At 40.7% G+C, this 20472-nt stretch overlaps 2 protein-coding genes across 3 annotated transcripts; one reads left to right on the top strand and one right to left on the bottom strand.

The window, feature by feature from the left end:
• Positions 1–925: 925 nt before the first annotated feature.
• Positions 926–10792, top strand: asb4 (ankyrin repeat and SOCS box containing 4). 2 transcript variants are annotated; one of them, XR_015849817.1, is made up of 8 exons: positions 926–1516; positions 2795–3037; positions 3099–3346; positions 3419–3532; positions 4838–5045; positions 6328–6370; positions 7908–8058; positions 9735–10792. XR_015849817.1 is itself a non-coding variant. In XM_088329561.1 (6 exons), the coding sequence occupies exons 1-5, from the start codon at positions 1279–1281 to the stop codon at positions 5024–5026; spliced, it is 1032 nt and encodes a 343-aa protein (XP_088185687.1). In that variant the 5' UTR covers positions 926–1278; the 3' UTR covers positions 5027–5045; positions 6328–6669. The 2 variants fall into 2 exon arrangements, 1 of the variants encoding a protein (XP_088185687.1); XM_088329561.1 differs by lacking the exons at positions 7908–8058; positions 9735–10792 and having other exon boundaries at positions 6328–6669.
• On the bottom strand, positions 3652–18746 carry pdk4 (pyruvate dehydrogenase kinase, isozyme 4). The gene is made up of 12 exons (XM_088329560.1): positions 18657–18746; positions 18400–18564; positions 16091–16232; positions 14276–14347; positions 11564–11748; positions 11014–11103; positions 10197–10274; positions 10061–10137; positions 9907–10005; positions 9732–9845; positions 9031–9144; positions 3652–8047 (listed from the first exon to the last, which is right to left on the bottom strand). Exons 2-12 carry the CDS (start codon positions 18515–18517, stop codon positions 7904–7906), a joined length of 1233 nt encoding a protein of 410 aa, XP_088185686.1. The 5' UTR covers positions 18518–18564; positions 18657–18746; the 3' UTR covers positions 3652–7903.
• Between the last annotated feature and the right edge of the window lie 1726 nt (positions 18747–20472).

Here is a 20472-nt window from a genome sequence, read left to right as displayed (position 1 = left end):
TCATAGTGTATTATTTTTTTTATTATAGATAGATAGTGATAGGTTTCTAACTATAAATAGATAGATATACTTTATTCATCCCCGTAGGAAAATTCACACTTCCAGCAGTATCCTTTTGTTGTTTATTAACAGATTAACGGGATGGCCTCTGTTGTAGTTTAGCAACAGCGGAGTGGATGACGTCACACGCTAGGCCAAAAGTTCGACGTCCCTGCAGCAGATGGAAATCTTTGTGCCTAGGGTTACACCTCCTTGTGTTTACGTAGATAGCGAGTCCACCTCCTCTGCGCTTCCAGCAGGCTTTTGTGTCTCCGTCTAACAGCGCCAAAGCCGGGTAGCTCCACATTAGCGTCCGGGATGCTAGACGTGAGCCACGTTTCCGTAAAACACAGCGAACTGCACTCCCTGTACGCTTTGATGTTTTCCACCAGCACAGCCAGTTCGTCGGTGTTATTTGGTAGAGAGTTCACGTTTACCATGATTACGGACGGTACCGAAGACTTATAATGCCGTTAGCCGCTTAGCCTTAGCTCCAGCTCTGCATCCACGATAGGGCCCCCTCATCACGCCGGCACGAGAATTCTTGAGGGTGAGGAGTTTATTCCTCCAATAAACGCATTTTTGTGCGTTAAAACCCATGACGACAGGATAAGAAGTAATCTAAAGTGTAGTTGTCAAGCGGGACGAAAAACACCGAAGATAGAAGCAGACACTTAAAACAATAAATCACAAAAAGTGCAAAATAACACGGAGCTGCCGGAAAGGCTGCCGCTCGCGGCAGCGCCTATAATGTATGATTAATAAAACAAATAAATCTTAGGAGCTGTTTGGGAGCTGAAAGGGCTGGCCCTTCCCTGTAGACTTAGCCAAAAGAGACGTTTTCTAAATATTTCCTCTTGGGTGCGACCAGTAGGGGCGGCGACGCTTCACACGACAGCGCCGTAATGACGAGCTACCGGAGCAGCGCCGTCATTTTCACACTTAAAAAAAGTCTTCATTTATTTCGTGGTCTAAAGAGTCAGACTGCCAATAAACATGGCAATGGCCACAATTTCAAGCATTATTAAGCACTTCACCCAAAATTCCAGGATTTTTTTTTAGCTTGAAAACTACATTAAAATTGAAGGTCAGACGCAGGGACACTGGTGATGCGTAGGACACGTCGAAAACCCCCACCGGCTTAAAATGTTGAGTTCCTTGGTGTGAATTGCACCAGGCTATTGGCTGCCAGGTTACAATCTGGAGAAGTCTTGGGCGACGGGTCTTCACGTTTGCGTGATGTACAAGGCGGCGGAGACGGCCCGGGCTCTCCTCCAGGAAGGCGCGTCCGTCCACCGGATGCCCAACGGGAAAACGGCGCTGCACGTAGCTTGCGAGCTTTCGGACGCCCGCTGCGTGGACCTCCTCTTGACTTACGGCGCCAAAGTCAACAGCTTCTCATTAAGCGGACACGCGCCGTTGCACTATTGCATCACCGAGGAATCGGCCGAATGTGCCAAGCTGCTCATTCTCAAAGGTAAGGGATCTGTTTTGAAGCCTGACCGTCAGCACAATGAAAACATTTTCTAGAGGTACTCAGAGGGACAAAGACTTCTATTTTAACTCCTTTGATGCTCCTCTTGGAAACGCTTTTAGTCTCTTTTGAAAGGGAACGCACTCAACGTTTTGTCCCCACTGCAAGTACTACGAACATTGAGTTATCCGGGTTGGAACACGCAGACATAGTAGGTTTTGTGCTTTTGCTGTTAAATGCCTGCAGGTGAGTGTAGCATGGCCATCTTAGCTGGAAAACAGCTGAGACAGTAGCCTAAAGTCTTACCTGCAACCTTCTCTGATTTGATCACAATCTGAAAAACTATTTTTCTACAAGTAAGTTTAGGCGTTTCCTTAAGTGGCCATTTGGAGATGACTCGTTTAAACCCCCAAAATACGTTGTAGTCGTGTTATTTACTTTGACAATTTTTAGATATTATTAGAGTTGAACATTTTGGACCTCTCTTTTTAGAAGTCAATCTCTGATTGTGCACACTTGCGCATAGAAAATCGTTTCACGAGCTGACTACCAGGGGACATAATTAGTGAATTATACTAGTGGAGGATTTTAAACATTTGACTATAAAGGATTTTATACGATTGACTACAAATTACAATAAATGCAATAGATATTTACTGACTGTGCCTTTATTCAATGAACAGTAAAAGGTCAGGGCAGGCTGGTGGAGGATGTTGTTTACAGAACAGGACATACTGCTGATAAGATAATCAGCACATCCAGACGTTGTTGACGCAGGCGTTGTTTTGAGTACCCCAGACTTAGGGACGCTCGTCTACGAGATGGTGAAGCCCAGGGGGCTTCCTTGGCGCGCCCATGGGAGAAGTCGGCCCGCGATTATGCGGGGAGAAGATGGCCAATAGTAGAAAGCTAAAGAACTTCAGAAGAAGGCTTCCCACAGACGCCAACAGCACTAATTCGGCCGTTTTAGATGGAGTACACTTAGTTAAATTGTTAAGGAAAATAAATCTGCCCCCGTGTGAAATGTGCTTCTCTCAGCATCATCTCGCAGGCTGTAGTTTGGACGACTCCTGACGTGCACAATTTTGATACAACAATAGAACGTAGAAAATACAGGCAAAACATATAATTTACAAACAAATATGGGATATTAATTTACAAATACAAACTTCAAGTGTAATACCAAAGTAATATCTCCTCTTTTTAAGTACTGAATTTGATAATGGGTTTGTCTTCCTGTGTACTAAACTACCATCATAGGAAGGAATTTTTGTCATGTAGGCGCAGAAGTAAGCCTCGCTGGTCACAATACCGAGGCAGAAACGCCTCTCCACACTGCAGCCAGATTTGGGATTCCAGAACTGGCGGAGCTCTATCTAACCCACGGGGCCTCTGTGGATTCCGTCAATGCTTCCCACGAGACCCCCCTGATGATGGCTTCCTTCTGGGCTTTTGACACCAAAGAGCAGACCTACAGCCAGGACCACCACCTGGTCTGCCGCATCCTGCTGGACCACCAAGCAGGTTTGGGAGGAACACGACCGCTCAAGCAACTTCTGCTTCATTCTACTGTTTTCTTCTACAGATGTCAACCTTCAAGAAGAGGACCATAAAACGGCGCTTCACAAGGCCGCCTGGAACTGCGATCACACCATGATGGGGATGTTGTTGGAAGCCGGGGCAGATGCGCGAGCCATGGATACCAACGGCTGCTCTCCCATCCAGTATCTCCTCAAAGTGACTGACGTAAGGCACACGGCGTCACATGAGGACTGCTACCGGCTCTTGTTGAACTACAATGCGCCTAGGATCTACCCACCCCAGTTTCATAAGGTACAGTACAGAGATAAAGTTAATCTAAGAGGGACCCTTGAAGAACCTCAATTAACCCTCAGTCCGTTGCAGGTACTGCAGTCCTGCCACAATTACCCAAAAGTCATCGAGATCATGGTCAACTCGTACGAACATCTAAAGCGGACCGGGAAATGGAGAACTGCTGTTCCGGATGACTGCTACAAGGTAGGACTCAAACCTAGGCCTGGGCGATATAACAAAAATGATCACGATATAAAATGTTCGCAGTCGATATCGATAATTATCACATCTTAAGTTTGAGTGAAAGTTGACCAAACCAGATGCTGTTTTAACCAATCTTTAATGTCAGAACAAAGGCGCATGGTGACATAAGACTACACAGCATTTCACAAATGAAGAACATTAAACAAAATGAAAAGTGAACAAAATGATGGATCAAAACGCGGACCTTCGCACATAACCTGAGGTGACCTGCCATCCCCCGAAATTAAAGAACCAAAAAACAAGTTTTAATTTACACTCAGCAACAAACATATAAAAGCTTCTATGTGCAATACGTGTAGTGCAATGTTGACAAAATAGACAAAAGGAAATTGCACGCTGATGGAAAACGAGCGTTTGTTGCATCTGCTCCCATTCCCTTGGTGTTGAATTCCTTATATTCTAGCGGGTGATATCGTATTAAACGATGGAAACGAGCTGTTGTATAATTTCGGTGGCGAAACCTTGTCAGCATATTTTGCAATAGACGCACCCGCTATGTTTTTTTCATCGGACTCGATGTAGCCAAAATACCTTCGGACAACTGAAGAAGAAAGGCCTCTCCTGTCTTTGACTCGTTTAGCGGTTATTGCCGGTGTTATCCTCGGAGTCTTTTTTTTGCTCATTTTGACCGTGTTGTGGTTAGTTCCCTTTTACTCTGTGTGAGGCGAGCTATCTCCATTTTCGCCAAATGATTGTCTGGTCTCTTCAATGTTGGTCTGGAATTTGCATTTTCATTGCATTAGGGCCCCCATTTCCTTGGTGATCGGGTGGTGTAATTACACTTCAAATTAGCAACTTTTATTGAGCAATTGTGTTATTTGTCGTGGCAAAATTATAACACGATTACAGGTAAGGTCGGGCCTCAAAATCCAGAGTGACGCGACTCGCGAGTACAAAAGCCTGAACCAACCCGGTTGATTAACTTGATTTGAGGGACCCGGCCTGGAGTAAACTTGAAGCTGCAGTTGAACACTGAGGTGCACTCTAGGGTTTACTTCCGGCATCAAATCAATTGTGGACTTTAGCGCCGAAGTGTGTTACTTCAGAATAATTTGACCCAAGTAGTAGTAAAAAGTAGTCATCCAAATAATGACTTGAGTAAAAGTAAGTGCATGCTGTGCAGTGAGAGAAGCTCGGCCTAGTTCTTACCTCTACTCGCAATAATTATTGTTTTATGGCCCAGTCCTACTCAAACCCTCTATCTAATCAAGTTTTCGTGTCTTTGATGTTTCTGTTTAATGGCAGCGACACGAAGAATTCTACGACTCCTTGTTTGCGGTTTGCGCAAACCGCCCCCGTAGTTTGCTGCACTTAAGCAGATGTGCCACAAGGGGCAGTGTGCGGCCCCCGTGCCAAACGGGAGTAGCTGAGCTCCCTTTGCCGACGAGGATGAAGAACTACTTGTTGCTGACTCCGGAGGGGGTACTCTACTGAATTTTCAGCATGATTCCAGGTGGGAAGTAAATGTATACACTGAGACATACTACCGTTTTACACGTTTGACACCTTCTCCTCTAAAAAACGCCTGATTTCTTTTTCTAACTCTACCGCTTTTTCAAATTTAAACGACAGACTCTTCCCTCGTGAGTAGTATTTTAGTCTAGAGCTGCTTTTGTTTGAAGCCAGACTTGGGGTGTTAATCAATCGTTTTGGTAAAAGTTTGCCGCTTCCGGTTTTAGACAATCACGTTTTATAATAAATAATCTATCGAAGACTGATTGTGTTTCGCACATCAAAATAATATGCAATAAAATCAATCGACCGCTTTCTCATGTCAAAAGGTTGGCATGTATGCTGATAGAATTATTATTATTCTTTTTAAAAAGCAACTCATACCACTGATTATATAAATAATCTTGTTACATTTGTAGATCTCATAAAATTAATAAGAGAAATAAATCTGATTCGACATTCAGTACAGCACAGGGAAAAAAATGCAACCCTTACTGGCGATTTCTACAACTGCAAGCAAGTCTGTACTCGGGTGCAAAAGTCGCTACTTCTTTTACAGAAAACATTTTTTTGCTACATGAATTAAATTTAACTGGAACGAATGCACATGTTTGTGATATAACCACAAACGTTGTGTTACTTTGTAACCAAATTTACTTCCGTGTTTATTGCTTCAAGTTGGGGTCTGCAACCCAAAATGAAGAAATAGACAAAACGGACCAACAAATTTAAAGCTTTATAGAATTTTTTTTTACATAGAAACAAAAAAGGGGATTATACCCTATAAGTAATTTAATATTTATTCTGAATATTTAGACAGTTTTAAAATAAAATTATATATTGTCCATGTTTTTTTATTTTCAAAAATTTCTGAAAACGTTTCAGGGAGCCATGAAGGCATCACAAAAGAGCTCCATGGCTTAAAAGGGCTCTATGTAGTAGTTAGCACCTCCTAGTGGTGTAGAAACTTAATTGAATGAAACCAATATGAATTCAAATAATAAGCAAAAAATAGTAATTAAATATATAAACTTGGTCTGAGTGTTTTGAAGAATGCCACTACGGGTATCCATAAACTTAAAAAAGTCGGAGCAAAAAAAAAAAAAGTGTCACTTTAAATCTCCATAGTTTATATTCTTTCTTATGCTTTTTATCACTCTCAGTTTCAGTACACATTACATGTAGTGGTCGAAAAAGGCACTTAATACAACACTTTTGTAAGAGCATTCCTGTTGGAATTTAAAGTTTGGAATTCTATGCAAGTATTTCTTTGTTTGTGACAGACCTGACCGGAAGGTGTCGCCTTGAGTCAAGCTTCACTTGCAGGTAGGAAAAAACGAGGAGACGGCAAAGACACATACGCACGTAGTTTAATGTTTGTTATCTTGTCTAAAGCAGTTTGTGGGAGAATTTGCCCAAAGGACACAAAATTATGCTTTAAACATTGACAACTGCCGGCATGTGTTAATGTTACTGTGTACCTGACTTGGTAACCTGACAGCCCATTTTGCACATCTGGTTAGCTACTCTTCTAGCACTATCGGCACTATGGTAAAATACTATACGTAGCCAAAATACAATACAACATTATTATATCTGTACATTCAAGGAAACTGTGGGGGTCAGATGCATCGACATTTCGTTCTGTATACACGTGTACTAGAATGACAATAAAGTAGATCTGAATCTGAATCTGAAATAACTGCAATGATTTTTTTGAGAGTTTAGCATCCATTCCTAAGCAAATCATATTCGCCTGAAAACTGTACAAAGCCTAATCGCCAACATTCATGACGAACAAATACATTTTTCTTCAATATTGTTTAAAAACTGACAGTGAACACAAATGTGTTACAAGCTCACATTCAAAGACGTCTAAAATAATCCAGTGGTATATTTTTTTGTTTTCACAGACACGTGAAAATATATGTAAGCAGTGTGATGATCTGCTTCTTTGATAACAGCATTTGTACCAGAGCTGTACTTCTGCTAGCGACACTCAAAAAAACGGTTCAAAACGAGGTCCCTCGACTTATTTGCTTTGTTTTGCTTTGTTTGTGGGTAATCTTTTGCAATCCAAATTCATGAAAAACACACAAACTAATCGTGTTTACCTAAAAGTAGGGAAAGTGTTTGCTTTTTAAAAAGCATGTTTGACGCATAAGTGTACATGAGTGTCGGTTGACAGACACTAAAATATACAATGTCTTGTCAAATGTAATCAGTAAAAAAAAACTCACTGTTTCTCTGTTTATTCTGAATACTGTAATTTTTGTCACACAAATTCCACCCTGTGTCTCATGTAGCTAATATTCACATTTTTCTTAACGGCCACGCTTTGACCATGAGAAATGCATACGTAATCGTGCTGGCAGCACATTAACGTTACATTGAATCGATTGTAAAAGAGTTATTTTCACTGTGCACATGCAGCTTGTGTGTTTCCAGTCTGGAAATTATGGTAATTAAGGAAGTTGGTTTGCATTATACAATTAACCCCCATTACAAATACTTTTCTTTGCAAACAGAAACAATTGGCTATTACTTTAACCCCCCAAATAAAGATGCTAGATTTTACTACTTCCCAAAATATCCTGGATCATTTATTTATAAACTCCCCCTTTTACAGGCTAAAATGCTTAAAAAAAAATCATAATTATTATTTAACTCTGTATGTCATGAATAAATTAAAAAATCTTAAGTCCTTTTTTTTTTAAACATCCCAAAATCTTTTTGCTACTAACGAGCTAAAAATATCAATTTGGGTAATTTTGATCCTAAGTATGTTTAAAGTGCACAAACTTAAGTAGGTTTTGAATTTACACACCCAAGACCTACTAAAATCTTGATTTCTGTGTGCTAGTGAATGGTGTCACTCCTTCCCAGTTTTTTGGGCTCCTTACTGGGCAAGCACCAGTCGTCGGCCTCGCTGCTGGCCTGGTAGTGGCGCAGGGCCGACTTGTTGAACACGGGGAGACGCTCCACCGACTCGGAAGACAAGGCCTGAAATCGGAGTGAGTACCTTCACTTTACAATGTAGAGCATTTGACAGACTATCCACGCAGTTAAAGCGCCCACACCAGACCACCAGGGGTTCAGATGACATAAGAAAAGGATCTAGAAATAGTGCCAGAAACATCAGACTGCATTTTGATGGGTTAATAGTCCCTTTGACCATTTTCGTTGAGAGCTGCATGTGGCCCAAGTAAAAAAAACAAAACAATGTTGCCCAACTTTGTCCTCAACAAAAATACTTCTGAACTAAAAATAAAATTTAGTGTCTAAAAACAGAGATCAAAACCAATTTAATGAAACTAATAGATTCGGATTTGTCACCAGGATGACTCAATAATTGCACACTCCTGCCTAAGACAGAAACCCAATACTCCTACTTGTAAGTACGTAAACAAATTGAACTGCACCATTATTGACGCACAGGGGACATAGTGGACCAACATACAGGTATGTCTATTCAGAGTTCAAAACAATATTGTGCTTTAATAGGCCCAGCCTAGAGGTCTGATATGATGTTCACTGCTAAAAATTCTGATTTTTGTACTGGTAGCGCCCAATTGAATTACTTCAGATGTAAAATTACACTATTCAAATAAACCATTAACACAGATTTTGTGATTTGACTTGTGGAGTAAGCTACAAATGTAGGCAGCTGATAAAGCAATAGTATTGAAAACCAAACTTAAATGTTCTAATGGCTTTTTGTATGTCAACTGTACTGTGGGTTGTCTGATGTTTAAGCGTAAGCACCCATATTCAAATCTGGGCATTATTATATGCTGTAACTGTATAAAAAAGCCCAACAGTTGGGTCAGACCTATACAGTATATATTTTGATGTGTTCTGAAGCCGGCCAAGGGTCACAGCCTGCACTCGACCCTTCACACAATTACTATGTGTTGAACAGGCATAGCTCACAAAAGGGCACAGAGGCGGGTGGTTATTTTTGGACATTTGACAGTGTGTGTCACCTTTAAGTAAATGACAGCTGAAGTGCCATAGCCCTCCATGGAGTACAGCTGCAGATCTCCTTGGAAATATTTAGCATAGAGGCGAGAGATGGGAAGCCCGTAGCCAAACCCTGCCTGTAAGTCACATGGAGGATAGTAGGGTTAGTGCATTATTTTACCATTCTGTCTATACAGTATTTGTAGTGCCACCGAAAGATGTTTCAGCTCACAGTAAAATACTATTTACATCTATATGTAAAATAGCTCAGAATTAAAAACAATGGGCACTTCTTAAAACTTGTTTCTACTAAAGTAATTTCAGGGTGTAAATTGCAACCTTCAACATCAAAAATTAAAAATATGCCAGCATCCTTGAGGTGCTAGACTATGTAAAATATATTTCACAAACAAACAAATTTGAGAAAATGGCACAATTATGTGCTAGTTCAAGTAATTTTGCTTGTATAATTCAGAGGTAGGAGCTTAAGCCCGGCAATTTAACAATAAAAACCTCTTTTAAAGTATTGTGGTTTATGTAACCTGCGCAGGCAGAAATACAAACGATGTAAATGTTTATACAGTTGTGTAACCAAAGACAAGGTTCATTTATAACCATAATTCACCTCCCATTTTCACTATTTTCAGTTAATTTGTCAGCCTGGATTTGTTTGTACCACTAAAACGTGCTTCACTATACACAAACTGTCCCTTTAATGTCTTACCAGGGGTGCGTTTCGGGAGTTGTCCACGTGGACGGGGCTGGGCGCCGTGGAGTACATGTAGCTGAAGAGGCGCTCGATCTTCCTGAGGGGAACTCCGCCTCCTCGGTCGGACATCTTAAAATAAAGCTGCGTATAACAAAGGTATCCGATGGACCTCGTGTGTGCACCGGTCCACCTTGATGGTGAGGTCCTCTTCGCCCAACGAGACGCGCACTTTGATGGCGGGCAGTGTCGGGCTGGTCTCGTGCGTCTCCACCGTGGCTCGCATGGCGTTCTGAATGAGAAAAGGCTTAGCAGATGCAAAACTAATACGCAGAATGATCATCTACCTTGAAGAGCTCAAAGAGCATATGGTAAAGATGTGACGGCACATAAACGATGTGGAGCGGCTGCTCTGGCCTCTTGGCTGTCCAAAGCGCATACGATATGAGTATTATTTTTTTAAGGATGATATTTTTGACTTACCATTCACTTGTGTGACTTCCATATCAGGCGACGTGAGGTAATACTGCTCGCACAGCATTTTTGATGTCTCGTAGGCGTCTTTGTGAAAAAAAGGACAAGAATGTAAATCTAGTAATGAAACTCCACCTTTTCAAATGGCTGATAAAAAATACACAACATTGAACCCTTGCTGCATTCTGATTGGCTAAACAGCTGGAGGAACCTACATTACGTATGGGCAAATCTTTTTCTAAAAGCTATCATGTTAAAAACACGCTCTCGAACCATGAAAGCACCAAAAGATGCTTTCCCTTCACCCACGGGAAACTTCTCCACATGCTTATCCGGGAACATTTTAGCTCGAATATGGCCGATTAAAAAAACCACTTGCCTAACCTGACAGTAGCTCAGTGATCATCAGACAGCTAAACCAAACGAAGTCATGTACATTTGGCTACAGAAGAGAGCCTGGCCATTATGCGCCTGCTAAACCTGTCGAAATTCAAAGCATGTAGTCTGAAAAACAAACGTAACATTTGTTTTGTCAACTGTTCTAATGAGATTATATTGTTCATCTCTACTGACGGAGCATTGGACCGACTGGTTTTAGAGACGGTATGCACAATAAAAAATATAAATTTTTCGCTGTACCCATTCTCCTTGTGTTCATTATCATTTGTCACATAATGAAATTAACATTTTTTGTTTTTTTATTAAACGACTATTAAAATAGTTGTATGTTTAATAAATAGACTTATTGTGTTCATCATCAACTTCGCTTTACGTTTAGAAAAAAATGAAGACTTATGCGGTCGTTGACCCGTCTACGGCAGCTTACCTTTTACGAGGTCCACAACGTGGCACGTCGGATCGATGCTGCCGATATGCTTTGGGTGAGCCGGGTTGACGCTGCCGTGGAAGATCAGCGCTGAGGACACCGGACCGTATCCGGATTAGATAAATCACATGGGTGGCCAAGAGAAAACGATCGCATGACAACAGTATATATCATATTTAGCGCTTAAAAAAGGTACCTAATATTTTTTTGCTTTCATTCTGAGAAGAAATATTCAACTATAATGAAAAATACTTAAATAGTAGTCAAGTCATGTTTATCTGTGTAGCCCTCAATCACAATAATTCCTAAAGGGCTGTACAGACTACACTACTGTTACATCTCCTAGTTAAGAAAATACTACAGTAATGCTAAAAAAAAATACTATAGTAAGCGCTTCAAAACCAAGTTGATAAAAATGATCTATGTAAAAACAAATAGAACACGAAAAAAATTTGTTCTGTGTCCAGGATAGGGCCCCAAATAGTCTGCAGCCTTGTATGATAACAATACGCTATTGTATATTATACGGCCATTTGTTTACTCTACTGACTGTGCTGGTTGATGAGCATGCGTATAGAGATGCGGCTCATGTAGAAGCGATCCAGGAAGTATTGCACGTTTTGATTGGTGACCGGGTCCACACCGAAAGCCTCCTTGTACTCCAGAACACCTTCGGCCATGGTAGGCACCACGTTGTTGTGACGGTTGCGGATCTGGACCAGGGTTTGCGTGAAGCTGAGGGAAATGCATTCATTTTCAGCCCCAAAAATTCAAATATTCTACAATTATGTAGAGAAAATATGGCAAATTATGTTGTTTGCTGTTTCTTTCTTCCCCAATAGTATTACTCAGAACTGCTGATACCAATACTACATACATGGCAACCTTTTGACATTAATAAGCAGTAGATTTGATGGCACACTTTTTTACTTGTGAGACACATTCCGTCTCCACAACATTGAACTACGTGTGCTTGTTGAAAACCACAAGTGGCAAACTTTTACCCCAACAGAAATCGAATGTTATCCTTTACGCGCTTTGTCCACGCACAAGGGCTTAGTCTCAGTTTCAAATAAAGCAACCGTAGACTTAAGTAACAGTCTCGAGTAAAGATCTTAAAAGGCGGTAGATTTCTTTTTTTTCCAAAAAGCTATATGCAGTTTTTAAAGGGCTTATAGCAGTAGAGTTGGCAGGTATAATAAATACCCTAACCAATATCCATTGTACTTTTCATGAATATCCAGTTTCTTTCCAAAATCTGTTCAAAAGATCCATGTATTCCAATTAATTATAATACCTCTTTTTACAAACCGATACAAGAATCAGTATCCACCAGTAAATTCATTTTTTATACATAAAATTGCCAAAAAATATACAAACAAAGCACTTTTTGTTAATATCAGATTAAACAAACGGTACATTTTTTTATTAGTTTACAAATAAAATATTTTGTACTAAACACGTAACAGCTTGATACAGATAGCTGGTACAGTGTTCATTTTACCTCTGAAAAGTGATGGGTCCCGGAAACTCGCATGTACAAAAATCTATGGGTCCCAACAGAGATCTATGGGTCCCCAAAATTAAGTGTTATCGAGGTTGAAATTGTAAATCGGCGACAAACATATAAATATATAAATATTCAGTTTTAATCATCACACTTAATTGGTAATACAAAGCAGTTATCACTTCAGATTTTTCAGATCATATATTCTTTGTGGTTTGCTGTCCCACCACACTTGTAATGCCTTCTCAAGGTCCAATTGCAGCAACGGTAGATACCATAGCTAATTTGTGGTTTTCATTGTCGTTGTGCCGATCCAATGTGCTTTTCTGAAAGTTCGTATTGCGAAATGATTCATGCAATCCAGTTTTTTTGTCACGCTGGGTGCACGCATCACAGAACATGTAGCCTCCATTATCATCCTCTTCATAGCGTAACCAGGAATATAATTGAGACCATTTTGGCAGAAATGGCCTTTTCTTGCTAGGAGTATTCTTTTGTTTATCTTTCGTCGAATTGTTCGCTTCAAAACACGTGTTTTCCTTGCCTTCGCGGTCTTCTGAAGAATTTCTCCGCGTTTTTTCGTGCCGGAATTATTGCCGTTGTTACCGCTTTCTGTGTTATGTTTCGACTTATTACAGACACTGAAGAAATTACCAATTTTTTGTTGATTTGCACCTAATACCAACTGTTTTTACGGAAGCAACGAGATCTCGTTTGCCGAGATCGGCACAAGACCAAAACAACAATGGCGGATCTGCCTGACGAAAGGTTTGGAGTGCGGTAAATCTTTGTTAAAAAAAAAGTAATCGGGTAAAAATGACAATTTGGTGTCAAAAAAGTTGCGTCCCGGGGAAGCACGTTGATTTGACACAATGCGTCCCCAGCAAAAATGATGCGTCTGGGACGCAGGGACGCGGGCAAACGAGAACACTGTGGTATCAGTATTTGCCTTTTCCCAATCCAAATTGAGGATCTTTAACACACAAAGTAGATGAATGTGTTTATTTCTAATTCTAGAGTTCAGAAGGGGGAGAAAGGGCTGGGGTGGTTATGGCCAAGTATCAGCTTATATAATACCTGGTATCGGTGCAGAGGGAAGGGAATTTTACATACCACTGGTATCAGAACCAGGTATGGGTACACAACTACTCAAGAGTAGGGAAATTATTGGCATGAAAACATGTCATAGTCTCTACCCACAAGTGCCCCAGTGTCAATAACCACTATGAGTACCTATACCTCAAAACATGACCAATTGTATTGGCATTTCCCCATCTCTAGTCCCAATTTAGGGAATATAGGGTAAGGTTAATTCATGTTTTAATTTGTGATCCTATGGATCAGAAGGAAAAAATGACAGGGGAGAAGGAGCCAGGTATCAACCTGATACTGAAACCTGGTATCAGTGCTTGCCAATCCCAGTCCCCAGTCGAGGGATTTTTATAAAATCGGTACAAAAAGGTGAATTAATGTGTTTATTTCTGATTCTAGGGACCAGAAAGGAAAAAAGGCAAGTAGGGGAGCTAGGTAAGAACTGATATAATACCTGGTATCGGTTCTTGAAACATAAGTCAATCGTGTCATCGATTTTCTTTACATTTTGTGGAATTGAGAGACAAACAAAAAAGGTGATTGAATTCCTGGCCACGATTGATTGCAGTGTGATCTAAAAAGAATATCGTACTAAACGGGTGGCAGTCTGAATAACAACAAAGCGGACTTTGTGTGCACATGTCGGTGGAGTAAAGGTCTTACTTTGTCAGGACGTCCTTATCGTCCGGATCTTGCTCTAAAAAGTCAACCAGCTCCAACAAACTCTGCGAGTACCTAGCAAAAGCAAAATCAAAAGTAAAACATGCAGCTCAGTCAGTGAGTCTTGCAAAGAAGTAGGTGAAAGGTGAACAATGCAAGAGACTCTTTCTGGGTCTGGCCAGAGAATGACCCTCACTTTATTTCCGTCACATCTGACGACCTAAAAAAAGCCTGGAGGAAAACCAGTGCCGAATGAGCACAGCGTAGCAGCAAGATGCCACACAAACATGACGGTGACTACTAGGTATGGATTCCGCTATCTCAAAGAAATTCACATCTATCGACATATGCACATTTATAAAACCTAACATTTGTATAGTAGTTTATCCATTTTATCCCTGTTCAAATCAATGTTGTTTTTTTAACTGAAGGTTTTTTTTGTACCACTCGGAGGCACTAAATATGACACACTATCAATCATTACTTAACAAAAGGAAACAATTATTTGCAGAAAATACAATACAATAATAAAACTCCAAAGACAGTAGGTTGAAGCTGAGGCTTTTAAGTACCTCCCCCTAATCTATTGTTTTCCTTGCAGGGAAGGTGTATTCAAAATTAAAACAAGAAACCAAAACCTTACCCACAACAGAAAATTAGATAACACAAAGGGCTCCGTGCTCTGTCACATGTAAAGCCTGTCTTTTGTAACATAATCCAAGTTAAACAAGACTGTATAAACAGAGACAAAGAAGAAAAATGACAGCTGGATAAAGAAAAAAAGTAAGAAGAGAGCAACCCAGCCTGACCTGAACATAATGATTGATAGTTTCGGCCCGAGAAAAACTTTGGGTCAGGTACGGGCTCAAGATCTTAGCTCTAGGCTAAAAGTGGCAAACTAAAGCTTTTTCTGTTTGTGAAAAACGCAATTGAACCAGTATTTTTTGCAACTTGTTCTCTTCGGGTTTAACAGCAAATGGTGCGATTGCTTTGGTGGATTACAGCCCCAATCATGGTTGGGAAAACCGGTGACATTTCTCAAAGCCCTCCAGGATGCTCTCAGACACTTACTCCAAATCTGACTGACTAAACCAACAACTTTCTCTAATTCTGATGTTAAGGGACATGGCCCTCAGGATATTTTTGTGAACGCCGGCGGAACAAATAATGGCTGGAATGTGATTGGTTAAATGCTTAAATATGAACGCCACACACTTAAAGCAGGACAATTAAGGAGAAGCAATGAAAAGAGGTTGAGAGAGAGTTCAGACCACTGCTGCACTAACTTAAATATCACTTTTTCTATTCTGGAGATTTGTTCATTTTGTGATGTGATATTTGTTGCAGGATGATTAAAATGAAAAAAAAAGAACCAGAAAATGACAAATACAAAATAAGACAAAATATATCAACTGTACATTATATGAAGGTTTTTGGGGCCAACACAAATCTGCATCTACTTATCACTTCAATCTGCTTTGCTCATTTGGATTGTATGCTTTTCATTTGGGGTTTCTGGCTAATTATCACACGAAGAAACGTTAACTTTTTCCATTTGAACAGTACCTATCCATTCATATTTCAACGTCCTTTTTGAATTTTCCAAATACCATAACCTTTATTTTAGAGACATTTATCGAGGGTCTGTTTTTGTTAAGCAATTCCTTTATTTTGTTAAGTTCTACGGTCGTTTCTGTCAGCAAGTCCCTTAAATGTAAGCTCTAGTGTCGTCAGAAAATTTAACATGTTTTCATTTCGATGATACATTACACGAGTACTTTACAGGAGAGGTTCAAAGGGGACAAATGAGAATCTTACCAACTGGTGAGGAGCTTCAGCGAAGGAGTGCCAAGAAGTTTGTCAGGGAGGAAGTCGATTTCCTTCATGATGTTAGCCAACCTGACAGGAAGCTCCTGCCTCAGGAACATAAAGGAGGTCTTCTCACACGCATCAGAAGAACCTGAAAGTCCAACAAGAAAAGTTAAGTAATCCAACTGGGAGTATCCTGATGATGGACCTCTTCCATGATTGGTTAAAATAGGATTTTCAAAGATCTTCTAGGATGTATTAGGTACAATTCATACATCTGAAAGCGCTTGTTTTAAGCCAATCAGAACACGAGGCAGACGACAGCCCGTGGCTGCCAAAGTAGGTCGGCCATCTTTGTACGACAAACAATGCACATGTGATCCACACGCTTGTTTAGTGTTTTGTATCAAAACGGTTCGACGTGTCTAGGGCACTTGAAATGTAGATCGCTTGAGACTTAAGTTCACTGTCAGAGAATTTAGTCTTGAAAGGCCAATCTCGCAACGCCGGTGATTGACAGGCTGTTGTCTGGACACACCTTCAACATTTCCGGAATGTGTTTGTCCTGTCATAGATTATGAACTTATAAAGTTCTCTGCTAAGACAGCCTCAAATATAAACGTTGCTTTTTTTATATCATTAGATGCGAGTGACTTTTACGATTAGTTTGCATCATCCCGAAGATATGATACGGCTCTGCCATCAGGAATAATCGACTCAACAAGTCCCTCGCCATATTTGCTCCGCTTGTGATACATGGAAACCGTAATTGTGGTGGGCGTGGCTTAGCGCTCGCTGTTGGATCTGTGAATTGCATATCAAACTAGCACAAATGTACACAAAGCTCTTGTCATCCTTGTTGACACAGGGTTCCAATACTCTTTTATGGACAAACTCAAGCACTTTTTAAGGACTTTAAAAGCCAATGTTTCCGGTATCATTAAAAGAAAAAATCTGATGTGAGTCATCTAGCATTCCACAAATATACAGTGGAACCTCGGTTTTCGAACGCCTCTCAGTTCGGACAAATCGGTGTTCGACCAAAAATTGAGAAATTCTTGCTTCGCTGTTCGGTCAAAATATCAGAGTTCCAACGCCAGTACGCTAGGGTGCGATGCTGAGCGGCGTACGGGTGTTTTAGCCCCTAATTATGCCTCCGAAGAAGGTCGGTGCAAGCAGGACAGGTGAAAAAAGACAAGTTGTTCGCACAACTATTGCCTTTAAGAAAGACATAATAGCTAAAAATGAAAGAGGTGTACAAATTTCCGATCTTGCTAGTGAATACAGCATGGCTAAATCTACTATCAGTACAATAGTAAAGAATAAGGAGGCTGTGGAATCGAGTGATGCGGCTAAGGAAGTTAGCGCTATAAGCAAGCAACTGCCGCAAGTTTTGGAAGAGGTTGAAAAACTTTATGATTTTTCTCTCCCCACCGTCCACCACAAAGGTAAGAAATCCTATTCATAAACCTTTTTTTTTTATTATTTGTACACGTTCATGTTAGCGTAATCTTTCGTACGGAAGATTACGCTAACGAGAACGTACGATTAGCCTGGGTTAGCTTCATGTTTACGTTCATGGTAAACATTCAGGGTGTTGGAACGGATTAAAACGATTTTACATTACTTTTAATAGGAAAAAACGATTTTGGTGATTGAACAAATCGGTTTTCGAACAGGGTTCTGGAACGGATTATGGTCGAGAACCGAGGTTCCACTGTATTTGCAATTTACATATGTAAAGCGCTTTACAGTGTGCCTCACACTCATCCATTCAGGCACGCACACACCCACACACACACCGATAGCGGCGTCAGCCATGCCAATAACCCTGCTGATCGAGAGCAATATGTGATTTTTATTCATGTGTGAGCATTTATCAAGGCATCAGATTTTTAGATCTTGAGTAAATCGCAAATATATATAAAATCCCTGCTTTAATACACATTTCATAATGCCCTGTTTGGGTGTAGCATGCACCTGTCTCTAGGGGGCAATGACACTTCACAAGACACTGCCATACAGACCAATGTCAGATGCTGTCAATCAGGAGGGAAGAAGAAATGCAATGGCATAACAAAGCCACCAGAGAGCAGTGTCAGCCTTACTCTTAAGCAGACTTGTTGCAAAACATTGCCACAGTTTCAAACATTAACAAGCACTTCATCCCAAATCCAAGCACTTTCAATCCTTCAAAACACAATCTTGAAATTCAAACATTTTCAAGGCTTTCAAGCGCCCCTAAGAATCCTGTAATGACAAGAAGCACGGCAGCTGCCCTTGAGAGGTCGCAAGTACCTCCGCCAAGGAAAACTCACCAAAGTCGAGAAATTGCTTCATGGACAAGGGCGAAGGCGAGAACTTGGAGAACCTCTCCACTTGTTTGGGCATTCTGGCCGCGGAGCCATTTTTCAGCAAAAACTGGGCGAACTTCATTGTAGCTCTCCTTTTCCTTCGTCTTGCTCCACTTTGCTACCTGTTAGCTAGCAAAAAGGCAGCCGAAGAACACGTTTTAAGGCGACATTGCGTATTTCGGGGAAATATGAGTTTGTCGTCGTCGAAGTGACCTCCTCACATGTTTTGAGCGTCCACATAATGATGTTTGGACTGTGGCGTTGTAGGGCGGAGAAGAAGGCAGATTGACAAGGAGCCGCACAAATCGAAGCCCGCTTTCATGGGGGTAGGCGGGCACAAGAGGGTCAATGGGATCAGGAAGATAACACACTGCCACCTGCTGGTAGACTGTCTTAATTACATATACTTGTTAATACTATACAGTATGTCTGTTTTTTATTACCCACTTGGTTACGTTAATAGTCCCAAATGTTTCTGTTAGCTAAATTAACTGAAAAGTGACATAATTCGTTAGCTAACGAAGGAATACAATACTATCTATCTATCTATCTATCTATCTATCTATCTATCTATCTATCTATCTATCTATCTATCTATCTATCTATCTATCTATCTATCTATCTATCTATCTATCTATCTATCTATCTATCTATCTATCTATCCATCTATCTATCTATCTATCTATCTATCTATCTATCTATCTATCTATCTATCTATCTATCTATCTATCTATCTATCTATCTATCTATCTATCTATCTATCTATCTATCTATCTATCTATCTATCTATCTATCTATCTATCTATCTATCTATCTATCTATCTATCTACCTACCATGGTCATATCCCTCGAGAGGGGTGACCGACAGCAAGACAAACACACACAAAAACAAAGAAAATAAAAAAGGGAAAAAGAAGCCAAAAACATACACAATTTTTTGAGGGGGACCGTGGCCAACCCAAGTGCCCAAACAAGTTAAGCACCTTGTCACCCATGTTGGTCATGCTTTCGTCCCTCCAGATGAAACAGGACACAAGAAAGCGGCCGTGTCATTCGGGTCAGGGTGACACAACACACTCTTTTGTTCAAAAGCAGGGCCCGACAGCTTTCACTGGTTTACCCCTGCCGCATCATACAGGTGCCCTGCCCATCCCTTTGAACATGTCCAAACATCCCACTATCCTTTTGCAATACCTCTCCACTCATTCCTATCACCAACAAGAGCTCTAACTTCCATTATATTTAGACGTCTTTCCTGCAGTGCACTCATACCACCATCCATCCACGTCAATCGCGGCCTTTCTCTTGGTCTCCTTCCATTGACTTCTGCTCTGTAGATCCTCTTCAACATTCGCTCCTCATCCATCCTCTCCATATGTCCAAACCAACCGAGTACTCTCTTATCCACACGCTTGCTCAGTTCCACTACTACTCCACTTCCTTCTCTCACAATTTAATTTATTAATCTATCCAACCTTGTCACTCCTAACATACTCCTCAAACACTTCATCTCAAAAACATTTAATTTTGTTCTCAAATCTGCGTTCAGGCTCCAAGTCTCTATATAGCATGCCCGTAAAAACTGTTGTATTTTCCCGTACAAAATACAAAATAATCGTACACCATCTATATAACACAGTTGGCACATTCACACTCTCATCCGGTCCCCTCTTAACATCTATACTATTGTTGCTCATCACTTTCCTCAGAATAACCAAAAACTTGCTTCCTGATGAGGACAGCAGAGAAAATCATCGGGACTTCTCTCCCCTCCATTCAGGACATTGGCCAGAAGCGCTGCCTATCCCGAGCCAAGAACATCATTAGGGACCCCTCTCACCCCCATCATGGACTGTTCACTCTGCTAGCCTCTGGGAAGAGGTACTGCAGTGTGCAGTGCAGGACCACCAGGTTCTGCAACAGCTTTGTCCCCCTGGCCATTAGATTGTTAAATGGTCAATCACACACATAGTAAGCCTACACAGCTGCTAATCTGTACATCTGTTTGTTTTTTGTTTTTTGAACTACTGGCAGTTC

Source organism: Urocampus carinirostris, chromosome 2 (genome assembly GCF_059441175.1).
Source record: "Urocampus carinirostris isolate Australia breed hairy pipefish chromosome 2, RoL_Ucar_1.0, whole genome shotgun sequence".
NCBI lineage: Eukaryota > Metazoa > Chordata > Actinopteri > Syngnathiformes > Syngnathidae > Urocampus > Urocampus carinirostris.
The sequence above is the reverse complement of the archived record's forward strand: the minus strand, read 5'-3'. Positions and strand labels throughout refer to the sequence as shown.